This window comes from Schistocerca cancellata, chromosome 1, assembly GCF_023864275.1.
Source record: "Schistocerca cancellata isolate TAMUIC-IGC-003103 chromosome 1, iqSchCanc2.1, whole genome shotgun sequence".
NCBI classification, from domain to species: domain Eukaryota; kingdom Metazoa; phylum Arthropoda; class Insecta; order Orthoptera; family Acrididae; genus Schistocerca; species Schistocerca cancellata.
Window position 1 is genome coordinate 865,140,889 of NC_064626.1, and position 27,766 is coordinate 865,168,654.

The 27,766-nt window shown below is 37.5% G+C and overlaps 1 protein-coding gene across 1 annotated transcript in view; it reads left to right on the plus strand.

Annotated features, from left to right (window-relative positions):
- LOC126189517 (MLX-interacting protein) overlaps positions 1-27,766 on the plus strand; it is a 401,730-nt gene that overhangs the window by 209,794 nt on the left and 164,170 nt on the right. Inside the window, exons 3-7 of the mRNA XM_049930949.1 lie at positions 2,345-2,418; positions 9,928-10,056; positions 10,990-11,155; positions 12,184-12,279; positions 26,188-26,355. Coding sequence (XP_049786906.1) covers positions 2,345-2,418; positions 9,928-10,056; positions 10,990-11,155; positions 12,184-12,279; positions 26,188-26,355 — 633 coding nt within the window. The remainder of the gene's footprint in view (positions 1-2,344; positions 2,419-9,927; positions 10,057-10,989; positions 11,156-12,183; positions 12,280-26,187; positions 26,356-27,766) is intronic.

Here is a 27,766-nt window from a genome sequence, read left to right on the forward strand (position 1 = left end):
AAGGAAATAATGTAAAGGTATGGATTAAAAATAAATAAATATAAGAGTGAAGTAATGGTATTTGGAAGAGACAAAGGTGTCAATGGGAATATTACTTTGAATGGAACACTCCTCAAAGGTGTAGACAGTTTCACTTATTTAGGGTGTGAAATATGTAATGATGGAAGAATAACCAACAAAATTAATAGGAGGTTACAGAAGGGAGGCAATTTCTGACAAACAAATAAAACACCTGATTTGGAATAAGGAAAAAGCGAAACTCCTTATGTATAAGAGTTACTATTTACTTATGGTCACCTATGGAGGAGAAACATGGACAATGACGGAAAGGCACTGGAGCAGCCTGCATGCAAGGGAAATGGAATTTCTCAGAGCAGTTAAGGGAAAAAACATGAATGGACAGAGTAAGGAATGTAGATATTAGAAAGGACCTTAAACAAGAAAGTATGAGAGAAGAAATAAAAAAAAGGGGAATTATATGTGGATTACTACAGGCTTAGTTTATCTGGTATAAAAATGTATACTTCAACATTTAGTAGAGAACTCAAACAGAAAACAACTGACTTTTTAAGTTAATGAAGTTACTGATATCCACTGTCATCTCACAGTTAACAAAGAATGTTAGCTATAACTTAGTCATTTATCCAGCTCTACTTTATGCTACTAAAACAATGATAGGTGAAAAATCCCGAAGCTGTGTTACAAACAAAACAAATATTGCCTGATAATGCTCCTTTTATACAAAAGGGTGTACACAAATTAAATGATGTGACCAGAACTGGCACATTATATCTTGTAGAAAGTACACAAAACTGCTTCATTGTTTAGCTGTCATATTTAATCTCAATGTAGCTACTGGTTTATCGGATCCCCATAGTTGAACATAGTTGGCTTATCCAGGTAAATTGACTGTCACTTTATTATTCATAAACACTACTCAATTATAACTATAGAATTAGTATAAAATTCTTGCCTCTTTACATGATCATTAAGTTATACTTTGTACAGCATTCTCGTCAACTGCTACCATAACACTTATGTTTGTGCAACAGCTGAAAGACTCATTTTTCTGGGCCCTGTAGCAAATTTTCACATACTTTGTCAACTGCATATTCACTTACGATCTCACATGTGATCTCCCAGTTGGATTGGTGTCATATGAGGAGCATAATGTCCAGATTGTCATATAAATGATAGTGAAGCTGCAGTTGATTGTTGTTCATCTTTGAAAGTACACCAGGTACAACTAGTTGGCAACATTGCTACATTCTCCAGAAAGAACAATACTGCACATATTTATCTATAGATGGCATATATGCAGTAATATTGTACTGTCCACATTTGCAGTTTCTATTTGAGATAGTGGCAGTTTTCGTAAAATATAGCGTTATAAAATTAGCCAGTAATTTTAAATGTCCTGTCTTTGTTCAACTACTGATGCATGAAAGTGATATCCTAGTGATTCATTTTAAATATAACACAAGGAGCGTTCAGTAAGTAATGCAATACATGTTTTTTTTCTAAAAGCAGGTTGGTTTTATTCAGGATTCCAGTACACCATATTATTCCCCACTCTTGCCTACTAAACCGTGTTTTTCAATATAAAATCTGTTCAATGCAACAGCCTTATACCATCTATTGGGAAGGCGTGTAAGCCTGCATGGTTCCACTGTAACGGTTGTCGTTGGAGCCAACATCTTGGTGCCTTTCCTTGCTGTTTATGATCTTCTGTTAAGTGTCCAGGAACTCAGCAGCAAACACCTTCAAGTATCCCAACTGGTGGATGAGAGTGTTGGCCCTATCTGCAGGGACATCCTGTTGTGAAGTGAGGTGTTTGATTATGATCCATCAATTGCCTCGATTAGAGTGTCCGCTCATTCCAAAATTGCAGGAGTCGCAGATGTGTGCGGCCAGTCGGCACGCAGGAGATCGAACAGGTTTGCATGACGTTGTTGCGATGATGAGGTGCCTTGGCCAACAACTTGCCGTGCCTTTGCTCAGTGCCAGGTCTCCGTAGACATTCTGCAAGTGCCTTTAAATACCTGTTATGTCCGGTTTCCTGCCAAAAGGAGCCTGGTGGCACATCTCTGCGTGGAATGCACCTCGGTTGCAGACTTCATTTTCAAGGCTACATGTACCACATCCAACAAAATATTTCACGATGTCACAAATCAAATTCTGCATTTTTTCCAACGTAAATTGGCCTAGAAAAATAAAATGTATTGCATTATTTACTGAACACCCCTATAGGTTAGACTTTAATATTTATTGATGATGTGTGTCAAATTATTTACCTCTTTTCAGCTGATTTCAGTGGGATACATCTCTCTCTGTTTGTTTTCAGTCATAAGAAAGCAGAACACACTTGTGTGTCAATTTGCATCTCCTCTCGATGTCGATACTCACAACAAACCTGAGGTATGCATATTATGTTTCAATAGTGACTAAGATGATTTGGATATTGGAGGAGTGTAAGTCTAAAATGCTGTTGATAAGGTTCATTAGGTGAACTCGCGACAGAATTTCACTTCATCAGACAACAGTTGCTCCTCATGAAATCCAGAAGCTTGTTGAAATACCAAAGAAATAACAAAAGCTTTTCTTAAATGCCCAGATGTGTCTTTAAAAAAATTAACATTTGATTAGTTGCCGTTTTGTGTTAGATTCTAATTATTACTTTTCATTAAACGTGCAGCACACAGTTCACATAATTATTTAGCTTGGTTTTGAAACTATCTGTTCAGTTTTCTAAACAATGTAGTGTTTTCTCTGAAAATTTTAAACTATCTTAGGTTTTTGATCATGCAGTTATACATGCTGATGCAGTTATACATGCTGATATGAATGAAACATCTTAAACCTTGCTTCAGAATTATTAATTTAATGCTCTTTTTAGTCATGAATTATTGCTTGCCATTTAGCTGGCCGTTCCATGTCCTAGAATCCAGTGAAATGTAGTTGGTTGTTCCTGTTTCTGCTACATTTATATGTTTAAAAAAAATCGTTCTATGTACATTTGTATGTATGTGTGTACAGTGTGGGCAAGACGTCCACGTACTCCTGTAACCCCTGTTTATTATTAAATGTTGTTATGCGGGTTGGTAGCTATGTTACTTCTTATCGATTGTTGGAATACATGTTTACAAATGTTTTTGTAGTCTCAGTTGAGTTTTAAATGGTGTGCCTTTGCAGATATGAGCATTCACAGTTACACTATTAAGAAGCACTTAGTGACAAGTGTATGGGTCATGAACAGCACCACACAGGGCAGACCGTGAGAAAGATTACAGGAGCATTTTGGAACATTTAATAAGGCTCCTCCACGAAAGGCATCACTTCTGGATTGGGAAGGATGTGCTTTTGCTTTTGGCAGTGTTAAAGACAGGCCACAGAGTGAAAGGAAGAAGACAAGATATACAGAGGACAACAATGTCTGCTTGGAGCATACTTTGCACATATGGTTGCTGCAAGATGGAGCACCTGCTGACTAAGCTTTTGCAGTGCACAAGTTCGTTAATGAACACTTTCCAGGACAGTGGATAGGTCATGGTTCATCAGTAACGCCAGCTCCCATGAAATGGCCACAAAGAAGTATTGACCTCACCACACCTGACAACTTGTTATGGGTAATCATTAAGACACATGTAAAATGTATTAGCATTTGATACTAGCAGGTACAGAGACTTCTCGTCCACCCTGTATGCAAGTATGTGCATACATAGATTCCACTTCTCCTCCTAAACCAATGGATCCATTTGAACCAAGTATGGTACACAAATCACTTACTGTCTTGAAAAAAGCACTATGGGGGCAAGAAGCACCTACCTCTCGTTGGGGTGGATGTGAAAAGGAGGTGATATAGTAGAATAACAGAAGAACTTCTGGAACAGTTCAACCAAGTTTTCTATATTCATGAATCATTATTTGTATAGTTCTTCGTGCAAAAATCTGTCGGGTAGTGTACCCCTAACAGGAGTGGGGTGAGAACCCAACAAAATATTCAGTTGAATTAGTATCAGATTCATAGTTTTCAGTGTCACTAGGCTTGTTGATGACGGTTCACACCGAGGGGTGGTGGTGCAATTCCAGTGAAATATCAGTGTATTTCTGTAATGCCTGAAGTAATTTCTACTCAGCTTGGCACAGACATGACTTACTATGACAGTAAGACACCCGTACAATCCCCAAGGTTGGGTTAAGGGCAAAAAGGCAGAACTCTAGGAATACCTGGAGCAATTTACAATCAAATTTGGAATACATATGACTCATTATTTCTGTGGAAATAAGTGGGAGTAAGTTACCCTTCTACTATATCAGTATGAAACACAAAACTGCCTTGTACTTGCATTGTTCACTGTGTCAAGCAGATTGTGAGAATGAGTGCTGCAGGGAGCCAGTAATGTTTCAGTCCAAAGATCATGCCACGTGGTTGAGTACCAAAGATACAATTAACGTCCTCTGTGGGGTCATAAATGTAAAACAGTTGAGAATCAATCAGTTGTCAGACAGTCCCTTTTCTTGAAATGGCAATCAGTTACTGTTGTCAATATGCCTCAAACAAAACAGAAATCTTTTGATCAGATTAAGCAGAGACACGGTAAAAAGCAAAACTGTAATGAAGAAATAACAGATTATCGATCATTTCATTGACTACAGGTTATGTGGGAATGTGTCACCACAGTTTGGGCAAGTGAATGTGAACATCGACACAAATGTCACTTTCAGGGAATCAGGGAATGAGCCAGCACTTCGTAAGTTGCTGAATCTGAGGGATGGTGTGAACGTCATGTACAAGAAATGAGGCAAGAAGCCGTCACATCATGGGCTTCTGAATCCAAGGAGCGACGTGAATGTCTCTTACAAGGAATATGGGAATGTCCCATATGGGCTGGTGAATGTAAGAGTCAGTGTTGGTACCGTCTACAACCAGTACGGGAATATGCTAGCACATTAGTGACCTAGGTCAGTTGTACTAATTTATTTCTAGATGGTTTCATTATGATCCAAGCACATATTACAGCAATCATAAAAGTTTAGTGATGGATAGAGTGAGGTTTCAGGTATGTGCCACTGCCCTGGAAAAGTCCATCTACCAACAGTCACAATACCTTTAGAACTGTTTCTCTTTTACATGTTTGGAACTACCTCAGAATGGAAGCATCTCATTATGAATGCAAGGTGATATTCATCTGTTGTAGAACAAAGTGAGCTTACTCCATTGTTCAAGGTTCAGTGTTATCTCTGGATGTGTTGTCTGTGCACACGCGAGTGTGTACACGTGTGCTTGTGTGGGGGGTGGGGGGTGCATGTGTGTTTGGACATATGCATATGGGGGTGGAGTCATGGGCCAAAGGCTGGTAGAGGATGAGAATAATGAACTAACAGAGCAGTCAGACTTACAAAGCACGCTGATGTCAAAACATGATCCCATAACCAACTCTCATAGCACTCTAGTACATGTTCCACTTAACAGTCAAAACCCAGTGATGTGGTGCAGTAGTTACAGCACTGAAGAAGGATTTAATTCCTCACATGGCCATCCAGTTTTAGAATTTCCATAGTTTCTCCAAGCCTATTAAAGCAAATGCACGGATAGCTCCTTTGAAATTCCCATGACTGACTTCCTTACCCTAACCATCTACAACCTTGGTTTGTGTTCTGTGTTTAATGACCCTGCCTTTATGGGATGTTAGTTACTCGCTTTCTTTTTTTTCCAATAGACTGTACCTAAGTTTTTCAATTCCTCTTCCATCAGTTATCTACAAACTGGTTGATAGCGGAAGTTATATTTTGATTATATGTGAAGTAATTATCAGCCAACTGTCTCTTTGCTCATTACACTGATTTCTCTTCCTGTTGCAGATTACTGCAAATTTCCCATTTAGTCATATGACGCAGTCTCATCATAGTATCCCTGCAAACACTGATTTTTGTATTAGTGCCCTCCAGTCAGTCAGCTTTGTGCTGTAGTCTAATACAGTAATAAATACAATCTGATATATCTATGGCTGTTTATCTATGGTCCCATGATGCCTCTTTCATTGCAAATGATTGTTACATGCTTACAGATTTTCATTTTGTGAACATAGGCTTGCTGGAAGACAGTACACACAATTTTGAGAAGAGTGCACAGCATATACTAGTTGATTGGATTTCCTGTTCATATGGTGTGCTGATAACTGACAACCTCACCATACACCTTATTTTGTCTTTGAGTGCACAAATGTGTATTGACTGAGCTGCAAATCTGGTGAACTAAAGGTGTTTCAGAACATTTCCTCGACTCCTGGGAGTATAATTACTTGAAGAAAAGGCACCTTCATTTCTGCACTGTATTGTAGACATAATTCATGGATCATCTGTGGAATTATGTTACAAAAGGAGACATTAAGTCAGAATAAATCACACTATATTGACACTACACAAGTATGAGGCAGGAAGAAGTATAATGACACACAGTGCTGATATGAGTGCAGTGTAATGTGCCATGTTTAATGAGTTGTGATTTGTGCATATCACATAATTTTGGTGTGTGAGCAATCTTTTTGTTGATTCCAGTACCTAATATTACTAAAGGGAATGCTGTTGCTCACAGTGCATTTTTGAACACATGGCTTGTAAATATCTTAAATTTTTAGTTGGTTTATGTCTGTCCCTTTGCGGTTTTGCTTTTGGTATCCATTTTCTAATTGAAAAACACTGTAAATTACTGTAACCGTCAGTGTACTGGACCCAGTGTCAGATCTGCATCAAGCAACGTTGACTGGAGTCTGGCAGCTGTCACTTGAGGAGATTCTTAGTGAAGCCAAACATCTGCCCACCTCATCTCAGCGGCTGTATACCATTCTTGTTCTCTGTTGTTTTGTGGCGCAGTTTGCTGTGTGTGCAGAAGATGTGCTTGTGTTTTTTTGGTGTTGTGTTTAGTTTTAACATAGGTTCAAAAGTGGTGTAAAACCTAATAATTTTACATAAATAGTGACATTTTACATATCAAAATGGTATTATTCTGGATACCTTGTGTGCTTTAACATCAGTTTGGTTTGAATGCCTTTAAATGTCAGTTGGTGCATGTATTTTTCTCCTTCCTTTATTTAATTAAATTTTGCAATATTACTTTGTCCATACCTAACCTTTTGTCAAGTGCTTTTTGGCATCATTTTAAAATTACTTTCTGCTAGGGCATCCCCATTTCTGACCCCGATTATGAAATCTGCACTATTTTGACAAAGTCTAATGGAAGCTGTAACATTCTTCAGTATACTACTTTGGTTTAATTAATGTCTTGCTTCTTAAGGATTATTAATACTGATTTTATTGAAAATGAGTTCAAAAATTTCTTAAAATCGGCGAATACCAAGTTATGAAGTAATTTGTTCTCATTACTGTGGTCTGTAATTTCTTTCACAACAACAAGTGGACCATTGAGCTATATCCACTTCTAAGACAGCCTTGTGCTTCCACTTGATTAAAATGTAACATTATATCTGTGCAGTTGGAGATAATTTCAGTGGATATCCATCACATTACAGATACAAGGCTAATATGTCTGTAGTCTTCTGCCATTCTTGTGAAGTGGGATAATTACTTCATTGTTCCAGTTTTAAGAAATTGCGTTCCTCTGTAAAAAGTCTGTAAACACTGTTGCAAGTTCCATTTACATTACATTGCCTGCATCTTTCACCACTTCTGCTGACCTTTTTTCCACCCTTCGCATGCATTCATTTATGTCATTTGCCATTACGTGCAGGATGTCATACATCCCCCCCTCCCCCCCCCCCCCCCCCCCCCCCCCTGTACTCTTATGGGTTTTCATAGTGAATCTTACAGAATTTTTGTTCTGTATTCTAAAATGCTTTGGAAGACATTTCAAAAAAGTCTTATTTATTACTGCACATTTTGTCATAATTCTGATATTGTGTGTTTGAAGCTCTTGTCTTCAATTTTTTTGCTGCCTTGTTCCATTGGAAATTTTATCTTCTGAAATACTGAACTAGTCATGTAATTTAATGTGATATACTTCTGGATTCTTAAATAAGTTCTTAAAATTATGTTTCTGATTTCCTGCCTGATGAGTCCATTTTTTTCAAAATTTGTACGTCTTTTTAATCTGCATGATATGTGCCTATGATCACTTACAGTTAATTCCTCTTCCAACATGTCTTTGGAGCCTAAAGGCTTTCTGTTTATTATCCCAAAATAAATTTTACTCCAGGTAATTGTATTATCAAGGTACACGTAAATACTCCGTAGGCAAACTAATGTTAGCAAGAAACAAACACAGAAATAGTTGGGTGTGCACCTTACAGTGAAGCCTGAGTTTCCTCTGTCTGCTATTCCCAGTTTTCTTTTACCTGGACTAAAGCATCCATGTCTTGCGCCTTGAATGTGCCAGTAGGGGCACTAACAAACCTTCCAATGGTACACATACCTGGCACTCAGCTCAGAACTAGTATTAACACAACCAGTTTGGATGCTGATCATGTCACCAGAGACCTCATGTGAGTGTGGTCATTCAGTGTCTGCCATACTTTGTGTCTTTCATAAGGCACTGAGTCAACAGGAAAGCAGCTGCTGTTACATTGACTAGAATGCAAGCAATCCACCAAGATTGTTACCATGTGAGTGCTAACAACTGCATGGTATGAATCAATGTCTGAATCGGACACTAGAACCTGCCTTCATTCATTTCCTTAATTCTCACTCGGCTGTGCTTAAAGGCTGCCCTCCCAATTCATAGCAAAGTCATCTTTTGCAGCTAAAAAGAGAGGAAATTTACAATAAAATCAAGTTTTCGTTCACATGCTCATTAAAATGTTTGTTAGAAAAAGATAGTGAATTCTGTAATATGTTGTGAAATAAATTTACGTCAGTTTGTTAACGTTTCTCTTCCTCTTCCTGTGTCTTTCATGTTTCCTATGTGTTGACTGTAAGATTTTTAACTTTTAAAATGGTCTTTGTAGAACTTGGGCAATGAAAACTGATCTGTTTTAATTTTGTTTGTTAATAAAATGCATTGAAATACTTGGCAGTGTTAGTATGTACAATGTTGTATCACAAGTCAGGACAAAATACGTAATGTAACTGTTAGAATGTAACTGATATTAATTGTTTAAACAATGGAAAATCCAGGATACAATAATGCAATATTATGAAAAGGAAATGCTAGTACTCGCCATATATCGGAGATGCTGAGTTGCAGATAGGCACAACAAAAAGACTGTCAAATAAGTAAACCTTGCACAAAAAAGGCTTTCATTGGAATTGGGCAACATAGACTGCAGTCTGGCATCGACAGCGAGAAATTGTGGTCATATGTGTGTGAGTTACATTTGCATGAGTGATTGTGTGTGTTGTCTACTTCCAATAAAGTACTTTTTGGCCAAAGGCTTACATGTTTTACAGTCTTTTCGTTGTGTCTATCTGCGACAGCATCTCCTCTATACGGTGAGTTCTTTTCATAATGACATTAATTGTTTGTCTTGCCTTCTTTTCAGTTTCTCGTATGATTGCCTGATTAGTGTCCATACTATGATTGTAATTAATATCTTTAGTTTGATTTCATTCATACGTTGCTACAAATTCTACCGCACACAAAACTGCTGAATTTCAGTCGAGTGCATATTAAAATTATGAACATCAGAGGTTGAAATACTTTGCCCCAACAAACTGCTCTTTTTTCCCAGTCCATACAAACATATTACGTTCTCTTCACTTTCTCATACAATAAGTTATTTGAAACGTCTCAGTCCAACATTTTGATATAAAATATTGGTATAGAAAACAATGTAGCATATTTTCATTAACTGTACTTCCATGTATCTGTCATACTAAGATCACATTCAAATGTTTCTGCTTTGCAGTACATTAACTAACATTATTGAACCAGTTACATAATCTCACAGTGAAAATATACTGATTTTTTTTAAGGCAGTGGTTTTGGAGGGGAAATATTGGAAGCGTAAACTTGCAGCTGTAACAGCAGAGTACAAGAAATGGAGGATGTTCTACAGAAACCGGTTGGCTGGCTGGTCATCGAAAGATGGAAACAATGAGGTGGTTAGTGGAAGTTTACTTTGTATAGTATAATGTAATTGAACTTATAAATATTTAATCTCTCAATTAATATTTAATCTCTCAATTAATTTGCTCTGGGTTTGAATGAGTGGGATTAAATTTGTTTTGATAAATCCTTTATTCTTATAAATTTATGAGGTACAAGTCTGACAATGGAAACTCCAGGTTGGAATATCAACAATGTAGGAAAAGACAGATTGCTAAAAGAAGGCATGTCAAGTCGCAGACAGGCACAGTTGAAGACACACTCACATATAGTTTTTGGCGACAGCCTTTCTCAGTAAAACACACACACACACACACACACACACACACACACACACACGGATGCTGGAGTTGGCACTCATACATGCATGAGGTGTGCTTGCTTGTGTATGTGTGTGTGTGTGTGTGTGTGTGTGTGTGTGTGTGTGTGTGTGTCTTTTTACTGATGAAGGCTGTGGCCTAAAGCTGTATGTGTCTTGTAATTGTGCTTGTCTGCAACTTCACAGTAAGTAGCAATCTGTCTTTTTCCTACATTATCGAAGTAAAAGTGTTGAAGGTAGTGGTAACCAAATTTTTAAAATTTTACAAACATCTGCTAAAGTATCATGGACAACATGAGGTTGAGGCGGTGTGTGTGTGTGTGTGTGTGTGTGTGTGTGTGTGTGTGTGTGTGTGTGTGTCACAACCTCCATATATTCACTTTCAGTTTCCTACATCTACCTATTCATCACATTAGCTTTCATTAGAGAAGGGGAGCATAATCATTCAGGAATTTATTTTAAAATGCTGCATGATGTCAAACGTTTGTTGAATCATAAGTATATTTTGTTTATTGCAGATGGAAATTGTTCTATAAAATTTACACAATACTGATTTTTTCTCACTGTTGGAAAAGAAAGAAGAAAGCCTTAATTTTTTCTCATTTTGTAGTTGTCAGAGGCAGATATCTTTGATTGGCAGCCACACAGCAATGACAGTATGCATTCTGTGGGCTCCATGATGGTGGATGAAGACTATATGGAATTTATGAGTGATACATTGTTCACCACCATTTCTGCAAATCAGCCATATGCCTTTCCAGACCAACGTGAAATTGGTATGTATCATATCATAGATTTACTTATGAAAAGATTTTACTTTAAACTGCATGAGACCAGAGTGTAACATAACTTTCATTATATCCAGGATATTTTGATTTTTAAATTTGTTGATACCATCTGCACAGTTAAAATTTCCGTGTATTAAACTCAGTTTTTTCAATCAAGTCTATATAGATATCATACATAGCTATTGTTTCCTTTGTTGTTACCTAAAATTTGCCATGTGATTCTGTTATTTTAAAAAAGTTTAAAGCATTAAGCTGAATTTCAGTAAGTGATATTGTCAAGGATTTTGCGAATACCAAAGCTCAAAAGTAGATGTGTTATTTTTAAAATGCGGTGACCATATTCTTTGGTATTGTATGTGTGATTAAATGAAGATTCTGCAAAATGTGCTTTTGTGTAAGTCATAGAAAAAAATTAATATCTTAATAAAAATTTTAATACCAATGCTGCATTAACTAGTTAGTCCACCTTCAGTATCAGCTGGAGGTGCCACGCTAGTGTTCACACCCCAGGCGATGGGTAGACTTTGACTGTTTCTAACTGGAACTCACATATTTTATGATGAAAGATTTAAGTTTGATCCTGGTGTGCCTCTAAGTTTCAGTGTGTAATGTGAGTCATTTTAATGTGTGAGGTGGGTCTATTGCATCAATTCACACTCTCTAGAGAGCTTAAGTATCAACAAAGGCATAGGAAATTGTGAATTTAAACATTTCATTAGTTGATAATGCTATGCATATTATTTAAGTATTTGTAAGATTATCTATTGATTTATATTTATTTTCTAGAAGAAGATTAGGAACGTAGAAATGTAAGACAATGATCAAAAGATAGATGATGGATGATGAATGTGAATAAGTTACCTTAGTGTTGTATTTTTCCATGAAGAAACTTTTACTAAAGAATTATTTTTCTTTCATAAAGTGCTGTTCAGATACCGTGTTTAATAAACCACTCAATTAACGACTTAACATGCTGTGGATTACTGTATGTTAATGTGTGTGCATGCGTCTTACAGCACGTGGAGCTGGTCTTGCAGACTTCATTCAGCCGAGCTTGGTGCAGCTTCAGCCAAATCTGGATGACTTCATGGACACATTTGAGCCTCTTCAAGGTTGCATTTTCTTTCTTTAAATTTGTTTCTACTGTTTTTGTTGAAATTTATTTACCAGGAAGTGTATTATACAATAACTTAATAGAAAACTCCTGTCAAAATATATGCTGTTGTACGAATAATGCACCACAGCTTACATCACACGGAATATGACTTTGGAAGATATATGCAAGACATATTTATAAATCTGAAACATTATGTTGTCAGGGTACTGCTTTTTTACATGAAATTCATTGAGATTATGTCATTGGTTCTTTTAAACTGTTTTACTGGGCAGTCCATTTAGATTAGATTAGATTTACTTTCATTCCAATTGATAGGTAGTGAGGAGGTCCTCCAGGATGTAGAACATGTCAGAAAGACAATAATACCTGACAAATATTTACAACTAAAACAAATAACCATCCACAGTTCCCAAGTGGAATGATCGTCCCTCTTTTTATTTTTCTATATGAAAGGATCATTTTACAACACTCATTTACTAAGATTGCATTAATGCACTGAATTTAAAATTTAAAAAACATGTTTTTATTTATTTATAAAGTAATAAACATATAATAGAACTACTACAATACTTATTTGGAGTAGAAGAAGTTGGCCACCAATAAATCCTTTAGGCTTCTCTTAAACTGAATTTCTCTGGTCGTTAAGCTTTTTATGGTTGCTGGCAAGTTATTGAAAATGCATGTTCCTGAATAATGCACACATTTTTGTACAAGAGTAAATGACTTTAAATCCTTGTGAAGATTATTCTTATTTCTAGTACTGATTCCATGAACTGAGCTGTTGGTTTGAAAAAGTGGTATATTTTTAAGGACAAATTTCATTAAGGAATAAATATATTGGGAAGCAGTAGTTAGTATCCCTAGTTCCCTCAACAGGTCTCTGCAGGATGTTCTTCAGTTCACACCACTTATAACTCTTATTGCGTGTTTTTGTGCCCAGAAAACTTTAGCTTGGCTGGATGAATTACCCTCAAAAAATCCTATATGACATTACGGAGTGAAAGTAAGCATAGTATGTCAGCTTTTTCATTTTTATATCCCCTTTGTCTGACAGAATTTGCATTGCAAATAGATATTTGTTTAGATGCATCAACAGTTTTGTGGTGTGCTCCTCCCAGTTGAATTTATTATCAAGCTGTAACCTGTAATCCCAAGAATTTGACGCTGTCCATTTCTTCTATCTGCTTTTCATCATATGTTAGGCATATACTCTTCGAACACCCCTTACAAGTTCTGAACTGCATGTTGTGTGTTTTTTCAAAGTTTAGTGACAACGAATTGGCTATGAACTAGTGATTAATCTCCACAAGTATTTTATTAGCCGATCTTTCTAAGACTACACTTGATTTGCTATTACTTGAAATGTTTGTATCATCGGCAAACAAAACAAATTTAGCATCTGGTAGTGTTACTTATGAAAGGTCATTGATATACACAAGAAAAAGTAAGGGCCCTAAGATGGAACTTTGTGGAACCCACATGTAATTAGTTCCCAGGTGGATGATGCCTGATAGCTTAATACATGCCCCTTTCCTAATAACACCCTTTGTTTCCTGCCAGAGGTATAAGATTTGAACCATTTTGCAGCATTTCCTGTTACACCATAATATTCTAATTTGCTTAAAAGGAAGTTGTGATTTACACAGTCAAATGCCTTTGATAGGTCATGAAATATACCAGTTGCCTGCAATTTTTTGTCTAATGAATTAGTACATTTTCACTGTAAATGTAGTCAGCCTTCTCAGTATCCAGAACCCTTTAGAAATCTGAACTGCGAATTTGACAGTTTGTTATTTGTGATAAGATGGTTATAAAGCCGATTCTACATTATGTTTTCTAACATTTTGAAAATGCTGGCAAAGGTGAAATTGGACGGAAATTTGATGCTATTTCTTTATCTCCCCTCTTAAACAGTGACTTGACTTCAGCATATTTCAGCCATTCAAGAAAAATTCCACTGATAAATGACTGGTTAGACAGATCGCTTAATAGATTACTTAACTCAAGACTAACATTCTTTAATTAACTTTCTTGATATTTCATCATACCCACAAGATGTTTTTGATTTTAAAGATTTTACGATGGACATCACTTCTGCTGGGGTAGTGAGGGTCAAATTCATATTATGGAAGTTACTTGAAATGTCTGGTCTGAGGTATCCCATGGCAGCATCTACAGAACCTGACAACCGCATCTTTTCAGTAACAGTTATAAAACGTGTGTTAAAAAGTTCTGCAACACTATACACATCTGTCACCTATGTATCATTTACTCTTAATGCTATTGGGCCCCTCTTCATGTCTGGTTCTATCGGTCTCCTCCTTCACTATATCCCATATTGTCTTTATTTTGTTATCTGATATGTCTATCTTTTCCTTGTAATATATTTGCTTTATATTTTGCAGTATTTATTGTAATGTGCTATAGTATCAACATCAGCACTGTTTCGGATTGACATTGTTCTTTTTGTTTTACAAGATACCTCTGCTCCTTGAGTAATCCATGGCTTCTTTGTAGACTTTGCTCTAACCTTGGTTAGTTTTGGGGGAAAATGTACATACATTAATCCTTGTTCCATAGTTCATGAATACGACATTTCATAATGATATGTAACATATCAGTTTAACATAAGTTTCTTTACACAAAATAATTTTTTTTTATGTTACTACTTCATATCTAAGAAGTCATCTATTGAGTAGGAGTTGTCATTCAGAAATTTGCTTTTAAATGTTGGTTGGCTCTCTGTCAGACTTTTAATACTATTTGGAAAATGACCAAAGATTTTTGTGGAAACATAATTCACCCCTTTCTGTGCCAAAGTGAGATTTAATCCAGAATAGTGAATATCATCCTTTCTTGTAGTGTTATAGCTATGCACTTTGCTGTTATCTTTGAACTGTGATGGGTTATTAATGACAAATTTCATATGTGAATATATGTATTGCGGAGGTACTGTGAATATCTAGAGTTCCTTAAATAAATGTTTGCAAGGTAATCTTGGGTGGGCTCCAGCTGTTATTCTGATTACACGCTTTTGTGCAGTGAATACTTTCTCTCTTAATGTCGAATTGCCCCAAAATATATGCCATTCAAAAGCAGTGAATGAAAATAGGCATAGTAGGCTAATTTACTGATATGTTTATCACCAAAATATGCAATAACCCTAATAGCATAAATAGCTGAACCTAACCATTTCAGCAGATCATCGATGTGTTTCTTCCAATTCAATTCCTCACACCCAGAAATTTTGAATATTCTTCGTTAGCAACAGAGTTCTGTTCATAGTCTGTATTTATCAATGGTGTTATGCCATTTACTGTACAGAATTGTATAAACTGTGTTTTCTCAAAATTTGGTGAGAATCCATTTACAGAGAACCACTTAATAATTTTCTGAAAGACATTATTTGCAATTTCCTCAGCTGATTCTAGCTTTTTGAGTGTGATTACTATACTTGTATCATCAGCAAACAGAACTAGCTTTGTATCTTCATGAACATAGAGTGGCAAGTCGTTAATATATATTACGAACAATAAGGGACCCAAGACTGAACCCTGTGAGACACCATTGTTGATACCTCCCCAGTTAGAGGACTCTGCTGGTTTTTGCAGACTATCTGTACTGTTAATTTTAATCTTCTGCATTCTTCCAGTTAAGTATGAATTAAACCATTTGTGCACTGTCACATTCATATCACATTACTTAAGATTATCTAGAAGAATTTCATAATTCACACAATTAAAAGCCTTTGAGAGATCACAAAATATCCCAATGGGTGAAGTTTGGTTATTCAGTACATTTAATATTTGATCAGTGAAAGCATATATAGCATTTCCTGTTGAAAAGCCTTTCTGGAAACCAAATTGACATTTTGTTAGTACTTCATTTTTAAAAATATGTGATGCTACTCTCGGATACATTACTTTTTCAAGAATTTTGGATAAAGCAGTCAGATGTGAGTTTGGGCGGTAGTTGGTAGCGTCAGATCAATCCCCTTTTTCATGCAATGGTTTATCAATAGCATATTTCAGTCTATCTGGAAAAATGCTCTGTTTCAGTGAGCTACTACATACGTGGCTGAGAATCCTACTTATTTGTTGGGAACAAGCATTTAGTACTCTGTTGGAAATGCCATCAATTCCATATGAGCTGTTACTTTTGAGTGATTTTATTACTTTCCCAATTTTAGTAGGAGAGGCGGGTTGAATTTCAATTTTATCAAATTGCATAGGTACTGCCTCTTCCATATAATGCCGTGCATTTTCCAATGAATAGCTGGGTTTTATTTTCTCCTCAACACTTAAAAAATGATTATTAAAATGTTTTCTACTTCTGACTTCTTGTTAACAAACTTTTCATTGTGTTTTATAGAAATACAGTCTTCCTGTGCTCTCGGTTGCCCTATTTCCCTTTTAACAATATTCCAAATTATTTTAATTTTACTATAAGATGTACTAATCTCAGACATAATGCACTTACTACTGGACTTTTTAATAACTTTTCTTAATACAGTGCAGTAGTTTTTATAGTGTTTCACTGCTTCTGGATCATTATTCCTCCTAACTATAAGATACATTTCCCTTTTCTGATCACAGGATATTTTTATCCCTTTAGTAAGCCATGGCTTTTTACATGGTTTCTAACAATTATATTTCACTGTTTTCGAAGGGAAACTGTTTTCAAATATACTCGCAAATGTATCATGAAATAGGTTAAATTTTAAATTAGCATCATGTTCCCTGTACACCTCATCCCAGTCTGTTTCAAGCTATCCCTAAAATTTTGAATTGTTAAATTGTTAATTGAACGCACTATGTTGGAGGACTGTTTTCCATTACTGTATTGAGCTTTATCATATACTGTAACTAGCTGTGCATCATGATCAGACGCACCATTCTTAACAGGAAAAGTTTTTATTTGATTAAATTTATCTTGGTCTATGAAAACATTATCTATCAGTGTGCTGCTTTCCTGTACCACCCGTGTGGGAAAATTAATAACTGATGCCAGGTTGAAAGAACAAAGTAATACTTCAAAGTAAAGCATTCTATCGGACTCTTTCAGAAAATCTACTTTGAAATCCCCACAAACAATAATTTGCTTTCTTCTGTCTGACAAATAGCACAAAAAAGAATCCAAGATTTTCAAAAATAATTGAAAATTTCCCAATGGGGATCTATCCATGGCTACAATTATAAAAGTGCCATTATTTAGTTTAAGCCTCACATGCACATGCTTCTATATGTTGCTCTATGCAAAAAAATTTAGTTTCCAAATTTTTCACTCTGTGACATTTTAACATGTATGGCAACTCCTCTCTGCGTAGTGCCTCTGCTTACATGTGCTGAAAGCTTATATCCACCTACATTTATCATTTTCATACCTGTGACTATATGATGTTGAGACAGGCATAGTACATCTATTCCATCCTCAGTTTCTAAATTTTCTAAACAAACAAGAAGCTCATCTACTTCATTTTTTAATCCCCTGGTATTCTGATGCAGTATATTAACATTATTTTTCACTGTGCTTTTATATGCATCTTGTGACATACTAACGTTATTTTTCACTGTACTGTTATGAGAATCTTGTGATATTTTCACATCTCTAGTACCTGTCTGCCTAAACTTCTTATTAAGCCCAATTTCAATCAGTGTAGGATGATTGGACACTGGTCTTAGCCTAAAAAAGTACTCCCATGAGTTTCAGTGCCCACGTTAAAGATTTTGCTATCATTTCAGCCAGTTTATGCTTCCCTTTCCTGTTGAGATGCAGGGCGTGTCGCGCAAAGTCCCATCTACCAACACCATCAACTGGAACCAAACCTACACCTGACAGAGTAGCCACCCGAAACAGCTGATCTAGCTCCATATTGACCCTCCTGACAAAGCTGTTCAATTCGGCCCGATCATACCACATGAAAGCAGGAACCAAGCCAACATTTGTATGGTTCATTGCTGATGCTATCTTTACCAGACCACACTCAATATTGTAGCCCTGATCCCTATCAATACTGTTGCCCACTCCACCCACTACCACAACACGCTCCTGCTTTGTAAAACTCTTACACAAGGATTCTACATCCTCTATCACTTGGCTAAGATGTGCATTGGGCTTGAAAATACTTGTGACCTGGTACCTGTCACCTCTAATTTTTCCTTCAAGATCTGGCCCATACCTGTTCCATGACTACTACCTAACAACAGAACTTTCCTCCTACTTTCTACTTTTTTGTGCAACTGTTGGTTTCCTGGTGAAAGTCTGTTGAGTGATGACTACACTTACATCTACTTCAGCTTCTTCCTTAGTTGACTGAGGTAGCAAGGCAAATATGTTGTTTGTGCCAATGATGAAACTGTGAGATACTGTTCTCTTTCTGTGTACCCTGTTCCTGGCTACCACTTCTCACCTGTCTTCACCCTCCTCCCCCCTTAACCTCATCAGTTCCTCCCTAGCAATATCCAGTTCAGCCTGAAGGGCTCTAATCTTCCCTTCCTGTTCCGTTATTTTCCTGTCCCTTGAACATAATCTGCAATACCATGGAAGAGACCCATTTACTTCTCCAATTCCCATGCCATTACATTCACCTCAATGTAACCATCTGCCACAACTGCTGCTGCACAGAACCCCAGAACTGACTTCCCTATGGCAGGTCAAACACTTCTCACTCACCATATAGCGGAGATGGTGAGCCGCGATAGGCACAACAAAAAGATTCAACTAATTCTAGCTTTCAGCCATTAAGGCCTTTGTCAGCAATACACACACACACACACACACACACACACACACACACAAATGCAACTTGCACACATGTCTGCAGTCTCAGACAACTGAAACCACACTGTGAGCAGCAGCACCAGTGCATGATGGTAGTGGCGACTGGGTGGGGGTAAGGAGGAGGCTGGGGCAGGGAGGAGGAGGGATAGTATGGTGGGGGTGGCATACAGTGAAGTGCTGCAAGGGCAGGAGAGATAGTGGAGAGTGAGGGGTGGGATCAGTAGTGGAAAGGAGAGAAATAAAAAGACATTAGAAGACTGGGTGTGGCAGTGAAATGACAACTGTGTAGTGCAGGAATGGGAACAAGGAGGGGGCTGGATGGGTGAGGACAGTGACTAATGAAGGTTGAGACCAGGAGGGTTACGGGAACGTAGGATGTATTGCATGGAAAGTTCCCACCTGCACAATTCAGAAAGCTGGTGTTGGTGGGAGGGATCCATATGGCACAGGCTGTGAAGCAGTCATTGAGATGGGGTATCATGTTTGGCAACGTGTTCAGCAACAGTGTGGGCCACTTGTTTTTTGGCCACAGTTTGTCGGTGGCCATTCATGCGGACAGCCAGCTTGTTGGTTGTTGTACCTACATAAAATGCAGCACAGTGGTTGCAGCTTAGCTTGCAAATCACATGACTGGTTTCACAGTTAGCCTTGCCTTTGATGGGATAGGTGATATTACTGACCGAACTGGAGTAGTTAGTGGTAGGAGGATGTATGGGACAGGTCTTGCATCTAGGTCTATTACAGGGGTATGAACCATGAGGCAAAGGATTGGGAGCAGGGGTTGTGGAAGGATGGACAAGTATATTGTGTAGGTTCGGTGGACGGTGGAATTCCACTGTAGGAGGGGTGGGAAGGATAGTGGGCAGGACATTTCTCATTTCAGGGCATGATGAGAGATAATTGAAACCCTGGCAGAGAATGTAATTCAGTTCCTCCAGTCCCATATGGTACTGAGTTATGCTTCTCGCTCATGTTGTTTACAGTATTATTAAAAAATTTATCTAGGCAATAACAGTAATGTTCTATTAACTACAGATCACAAGAGTCACTTAAGTTATGTGGAACAGTAATATGTGTATACTATTATACATATTGTAATGTACTGCAGCTAAACTAACATTAAAAATCAAAACTTTTATACCCAAAAAATTAGGCCTAAGATAGTGTATGCACGATACGTACTTCAAGTGTTTTGAAAGGAAATAAAAGAAGGAACTTAAAACCTTTAATTCCCCGATTAGATATGGCACTACTAAATGTATGTATAATGAAAATAACCTTAATACTTAAATAAATGTCTTAAATTTAAACCAGCCCTTAGGTTATGTTTTTTAATAAATAAAAATCCTTCAATAGATAAAACAGAATCTAATTAAATTCGTTTTGGTGTAATATTAACTTCATTGACAGTTATGGTAGAATTAATTACCTATCCTCACGAGCTTAATATTCAAGCGTGTGTGATCTGCGCTAGTGCTGCCAACAGTGTTCAAATAAGGTAAGCACTTTATTAGCAAAAGTTTTATATTTTTCCGTCATGCCATGAGCACTGTAAACATCAGTCCAGTGAATGTCTCCGAGGAGCGTCCTAAAATAATCAATTTTTGGCTTATTGATTACCCTCTTTAGTTCAGATTTAAGAGATTTTATATCCTGTTCAGTATTAACATTTAACAGAAGGAACTGCATGTCATGGTCTGAGAGGCCATGGACTATTTGTTTTGTAATATAATTTTGTTCTTTGGACTTTTATATAAAAATATTATCAATGGCTGTTTGTGAGCAATTGGCTACCGTAGTGGGGAACTTTACAGTGGGAATTAGGTTGAATGATAGTGTTACTAACTCAGATAAGTTCTTATTGGGAGAGTCTTTAAGGAAATCTACATTGAAGTCACCACTAACCACTATTTCTTTGTTTTTGGTTGTTAAATGGGCCAGTACAGTTTCAAGGTGGTTTATGAATGGATTAAAGTTACCTGCAGGTGCTCGATATATAGTTAATATTATGAAGGATTTTTTGTGAAATTCTGCTGTCACACATGCTTCCATATGCTGTTCTAAGCAAAATTTATGAATGTCTATGTTCTTAAATTTATGACAGTTCCTGATGTATGTGGCAACTCCTCCTTTCTCCATTTATGATCTACAAAAGTGAGATGCTAACCTAAATCTTGTAACATTTAAAAGTTCTGTACCAGTGGTCACATGATGTTCAGAGAGGCAGATTATGTCAGCTGGGTTTGAGGTCTCTAATTCATCTATGCAGATAATTAGTTCATTAATTTTATTTCTCAGACCTTGAATATTTTGATGCAATAAAGACAGCTGACATTTCACATTGGCAGAGTTAAAATTGAGTTAAAATTTCTGCAGCTTGTTGAAAATTCTTGACCAACAGCTGGTTATGCTGACGTAATAAGCTAGATTCCCCCCCCTCAAACTGGAGGTTTATCCCAATCCTAACCTCTCTTAAAACTTGGTTTCTTTCTGTCCTCCCCAACCTGAAATAAGTGTTTTGTCTGAACCCTACAATCACTGGTATTTTATCGCTCATGACAGTGCCTCCCCCATTTAACTTTCCTGCTATTTCCCCAGCCAGTTTACCCTTCCCTTTCCTGTTGAGGTGAAGGCCATGCCAAGTATAATCCCACCTATTGAGAGAATCAACAGGAACCACACCAATGTGTGATCTTGCACCCGACATAAGCAGCCGTTCCAACTCCAAATTAACTCTCCTGATAGAAGAGTTCAAATGAGGTCACTCATGGCGCCCAAGAACAGATACAAACTCAACACTAGCATGCTTCGATGCTGATGCAATCTTTGCCAGGTCAAACTCTATATTGTACCCAGGATCTCTGTCAATACTATTATCTGCCCACACACTATAACCACAGTGTCTTTCTTAGTGAAATCTTTGCAAATTGATCCTAAATCCTCTGTCACCTGCTCCAGACCAGCACTGGGTTTAAAAAAAATTGGTGACCTGGTATTCTGATCCTAGTTCATCCTGCAAAAGTTGGCCAATGCATCTTGCTTGGGAACTACCTAACAACAACACTTTCTATCTCTTTCCTGATTTCCCTGCATTCTTATTTTTCAATTTTCTGCTGAAAGTTTGTTGTGCCCTGTCAACACCTGCAACTGCTTTAGGGTCACCAGCTTCTAAGTGAAACAACAGGTCAAATCTATTTTCCACATTCACCACGAAGCTGTCAGACAGAGTTCTAGGCCTGTTCCTCCTGTTGCCTGTTGCCACTTCCCACCTCTCTTTACCCTTCTCCCTCCTTAACCTCTCAAGATCTCCCCTGGCGTTGTCTAACTCAGCCTGAAGGGCGGTAGTTTTCCCCTCGTGTTCTAATATCTTCCTATCTCTACTACATATCCTACAAAACCACTGATGAGTCTCATTTACTTCTGCTACTCCCACGCCACTACAGCCACCCACATGGAAAATCTACAGCACCCATCACACCAAAGCTCTGACCTAACAATTCTGTGGCAAGTCAAGCACTTTTCACTCATGATAAACGTTGTTGTTGTTGTTGTTGTGGTCTTCAGCCCTGAGACTGGTTTGATGCAGCTCTCCATGCTACTCTATCCTGTGCAAGCTTTTTCATCTACCAGTACCTACTGCAACCTACATCCTTCTGAATCTGCTTGGCGTATTCATCTCTTGGTCTCTCTCTACAATTTTTACCCTCCACGCTGCCCTCCAGTACTAAATTGGTGATCCCTTGATGCCTCAGAACATGTCCTACCAAATGATCCCTTCTTCTAGTCAAGTTGTGCCACAAACTTCTCTTCTCCCCAATCCTATTCAATACCTCCCCATTAGTTGTGTGATCTACCCATCTAATTTTCAGCATTCTTCTGTAGCACCACATTTCAAAAGCTTCTATTCTCTTCTTGTCCAAACTATTTATTGTCCATGTTTCACTTCCATACATGGCTACACTCCATACAAATACTTTCAGAAACGACTTCCTGACACTTAAATCTATACTCGATGTTAACAAATTTCTCTTCTTCATTAACGCTTTCCTTGCCATTGCCAGTCTACATTTTATATCCTCTCTACTTCGACCATCATCAGCTATTTTGCTCCCCAAATAGCAAAACTCCTTTACTACTTTAAGTGTCTCATTTCCTAATCTAATTCCCTCAGCATCACCCAACTTAATTCGACTACATTCCATTACCCTCGTTTTGCTTCCTTCCACCTTTCTGCGTTCTCTTCTTTGCTAACTGGGTTCCTATCTGAGCTCTTGATATTCATACCAGTGGTTCTCTTTTCTCCAAAGATCTCTTTAATTTTCCTGTAGGCAGTATTTATCTTACCCCGAGTGAGATAAGCCTCTACATCCTTACATTTGTCCTCTAGCCATCCCTGCTTAGCCATTTTGCACTTCCTGTTGATCTCATTTTTGAGATGTTTGTATTCCTTTTTGCCTGCTTCATTTACTGCATTTTTATATTTTCTCCTTTCATCAATCAAATTCAATATTTCTTCTGTTACCCAAGGATTTCTACCAGCCCTCGTCTTTTTACCTACTTGATCCTCTGCTGCCTTCACTACTTCACTCCTGAGAGCCACCCATTCTTCTTCTACTGTATTTCTTTCCCCCATTCCTGTCAAATGTTCCCTTATGCTCTCCCTGAAACTCTGTACAACCTCTGGTTCTTTCAGTGTATCCAGGTCCCGTCTCCTTAAATTCCTACCTTTTTGCAGTTTCTTCAGTTTTAATCTACAGGTCATAACCAATAGATTGTGGTCAGAGTCCACATCTGCCCCTGGAAATGTCTTACAATTTAAAACCTGGTTCCTAAATATCTGTCTTACCATTATATAATCTATCTGAAACCTGTCAGTATCTCCAGGCTTTTTCCATGTATACAACCTTCTTTTATGATTCTTGAACCAAGTGTTAGCTATGATTAAGTTGTGCTCTGTGCAAAATTCTATCAGGTGGCTTCCTCTTTCAATTCTAACCCCCAATCGATATTCACCTACTACGTTTCCTTCTCTCCCTTTTCCTACTACTGAATTCCAGCCACCCATGACTATTAAATTTTCGTCTCCCTTCACTATCTGAATAATTTCTTTTATTTGATCATACATTTCTTCAATTTCTTCGTCATCTGCAGAGCTAGTTGGCATATAAACTTGTACTACTGTAGTAGGTGTGGGCTTCGTGTCTATCTTGGTCACAATAATGCGTTCGCTATGCTGTTTGTAGTAGCTTACCTGCACTTCTATTTTTTTTATTCATTATTAAACCTACTTCTGCATTACCCGTATTTGATTTTGTATTTATAACCCTGTATTCGCCTGACCAAAAGTCTTGTTCCTCCTGCCACCGAACTTCACTAATTCCCACTATATCTAACTTTAACCTATCCATTTCCCTTTTTAAATTTTCTAACCTATCTGCCCGATTAAGGGATCTGACATTCCACGCTCCGATCTGTAGAATGCCAGTTTTCTTTCTCCTGATAACGATGTCCTCTTGAGTAGTCCCTGCTGGGAGATCCGAATGGGGGACTATTTTACTTCCGGAATATTTTATGCAAGAGGATGATCTTTTCATGTTCTATGCTATATTACATAAAGCGAAATGAAATATTTCATGGTATGCTTAAAAAGCACACTAATACACCTATTTACCAAGTAATCAGTACTAAACTAAATGATGTTGTAATCTAAAATAACTTATCTTTATAACTTGCGCTGGTCGCATGGCTGTAGGGCAGTAGATTATTAGTTTGTTAAAATGTAGTGTGGAACTGAGGGGCTTAAACAATTCAACCCTAACTTCTGGTAGGCTTAGACTGCCTTTAATTGAGCCCTGGAAAGAGGAATACCATGCCTTTTATTCTGCCACAAGTTGCCCAGCTGGTATTCTTCCGCAGTACCAAGTCAGCAGAAAATTCTTAAATTCCTTGCAATTGTTCCACTCTCAGCCTCATGGCTCATACGCCTCTACTATAGGAGCTTTATTTTATATGAACATGTCTCATAGCCAGGTATGAAATTGTGTTCGCAACACAAGCCCTCCACAGCTACTCCCATTTCTTTGCCATAATCCAGTGATGAATATTATATGATAACAAAGACCAGTTATTTTTCACAATTTGATCTGTAGTATATCGTATTCTATAGCCATTCTCCAGAGACACTCTTCCACTTGGCGTACATCAACTGGCATCTATGCTTAGGCACCTGCTGGATGTGTGGGGGGAAGGACACCTTTCATATTGTCAAGCCTTAATAGAGAGTCGCTGCAGGTAGTTATTAATATAGTTGTTTCATTGCCAAAATATTGCTGCAGCAGAGTCAGGAGGATTGTACCTATAGCCATCCTGTATGCCTCACATCAAGGCACCAACAATTATACTGAATGTCATTGGCTGGCAACAGTTCGTGGAGGTGAATACCCAGAATAGTTCTAAACTGGGACATTTGATGTGGGACTCGTTATAATAAATCAGTAATAAAAACTAAACCTTTTTCACAATAATTCTGGTGTACTCATTTATAAGCAGCATCATGGCAGAGTTCATTCAACATTTCGGGTGTACTGTACACAATTTAGCCCAAGTATGGAATGGGAGTGAATTTAATCCCTTTTTTTGCTTGCCTCTTCTGTATGCAAAATGATCTGCCTTCAGTTTGGTTTTAAGACCTTCCTTGCCTTGCTGCTCCACCTCCCCCACTGCTGTTCTATACACCTATGTTACTCACCTCCTCAACCTATTCCACCAAATACACCAACTTATTTCTAAGTCATTATTTTTCATTCCTTCTGGCACAAATTCTTTCAAATGTTGTAAACGGGAAGCTTGATAAAAAATCTGGCGTCAGAGTGTAACACTCAGAATCATAAGTCTTATCAATATCTACAAGATGGTTTGCTGTACAGTGGGGTGAATTGTTAAATTAATGCCGAAGAAAAGTGTGGACATTGGAACTAGGAATATAATATGTCATCTTTGTATTATTAAGTGGAAATTAGCAAATGTTATCAATGTTTCTTTCGAATACCATCTCTTTCATAGCTCAAGTATCTATTTTCGTGAAATGTGTTTTTTTTAATAGTTGCACTTCCTTCTGCTGCAGAGCTGCTGTCTTATTCTAAACTGCCAGCTGTGCCTGAGGAGAGTACTACATCCACAGTGTTCGATTCTGCAAGCAACACAAGTGGAGTGGATGTTTTGGCAGATCCTCTTGCTGGTATTCCCACTGCCACTTACAGCTCTCAGCAGCAGGATCCAGTGTTCACCCAAGGTTTGTCCACAATTGTATTGTTATAAACATAAGTTGAGGTCACCAAAAGGTACATCACATTAAATAGTGTATTCTGAGCTTTGAGAATTGAAATATTTTTATAAAGGGTGAAAGTGCTGAAGGAAAAGTTAAATCTCTCAATGTAGATCCAAAGGAATAGTTTAGCAGCTGTACAAAAAACACATGCCAATATTAGTGAAGTAGGCAACAAATTATATTAATTTGGTAAAGAGACAACAGGGCAGAAATAGTCACTTCTAGCGTGCCAGGAGCAGTAACTGAAATTAGTAATGGAACTCATTAATTTCAACAAGCTGTCACAGCAGCAGTTCATAATGGGGTGGTTTGCAGTTTGATTGCTCCTTGACTATCCTGATATTGACGTGTTGATCTTTCATGTATCATAGAAGTATGCATCTGTACTCTTGACCACCACTGGTGACTCTATTCGATCTTATCAAATATTCCCAGGTATTCTGCTTTGAATGAATTCCATGTAAAAATGTCATTAAATCATATGTGTAAAAATTAAGAGGAGTGTGATGTGAACAGAAAGAAAATGGTTGAGGATTGACAAGCAGAGCTGAGAGTGAGAGAAGAGGGAAGAAATGAAAAAAAAAATTACAATGTGAAAAAAGATGAGCAGTATATCAGTATAGAGTTTCAGTCTCTTAGTACTCCTGGAAAGTACAAATAAATAAATTCAGTTCATAGTTTTATTGAAGATATAACTTGCTCACAGTGGTGTGCAACTGTTGATTGTTGAAAAATACAGGCACTTTGGTTTCTGTCATTAGTCATGAGTACAGAGACGATGCCACCAGAGATTTCAGAGTTACTAAAAAAGGGTTGGCTTGTATGTGTAAGTCATGTCCAGTGCTCTGTATTTATATGGTATTCACATTTTCTCTGTCATTTAATGGTCACAGACTCACTCTCTCTCTACATCTCTCAACATGCCACATTTCTGCATCTACACTCTGCTATCCACCTTACATTGTTGCAGCCTCTGTTCAACTCTTTTAGGAATATGGCAGGAACAGATGTTAGTAAGCCTCGATTAAATCTCTCCCAGCTGCACAATGGTTTCTTCCAGTGGCAGATGTGTCACAGGAATGAGATGAGCACTTGGTAGATGAACTCATGATGAAACGTGCAGCTTTTCTTTGAAACACTCATTTTTAATCATATGTGGTAACAGACCTCTTATGATGAGCTGTTCCTAAGAATCAGTTGAAAAAGAGTGTCATAAAAATGTAGTCACAACAGAGTGTACTAACAAAAACAATATTTCTCATCACAGAACCACATATATCGAGAAATAGCAACAAGTCAGAGATATTCCTCCAAAGAATAAATAGATAGTCTCTCATCCTCCCCACCCTGATCAACCTCTTAGAGGTCCAGCGGC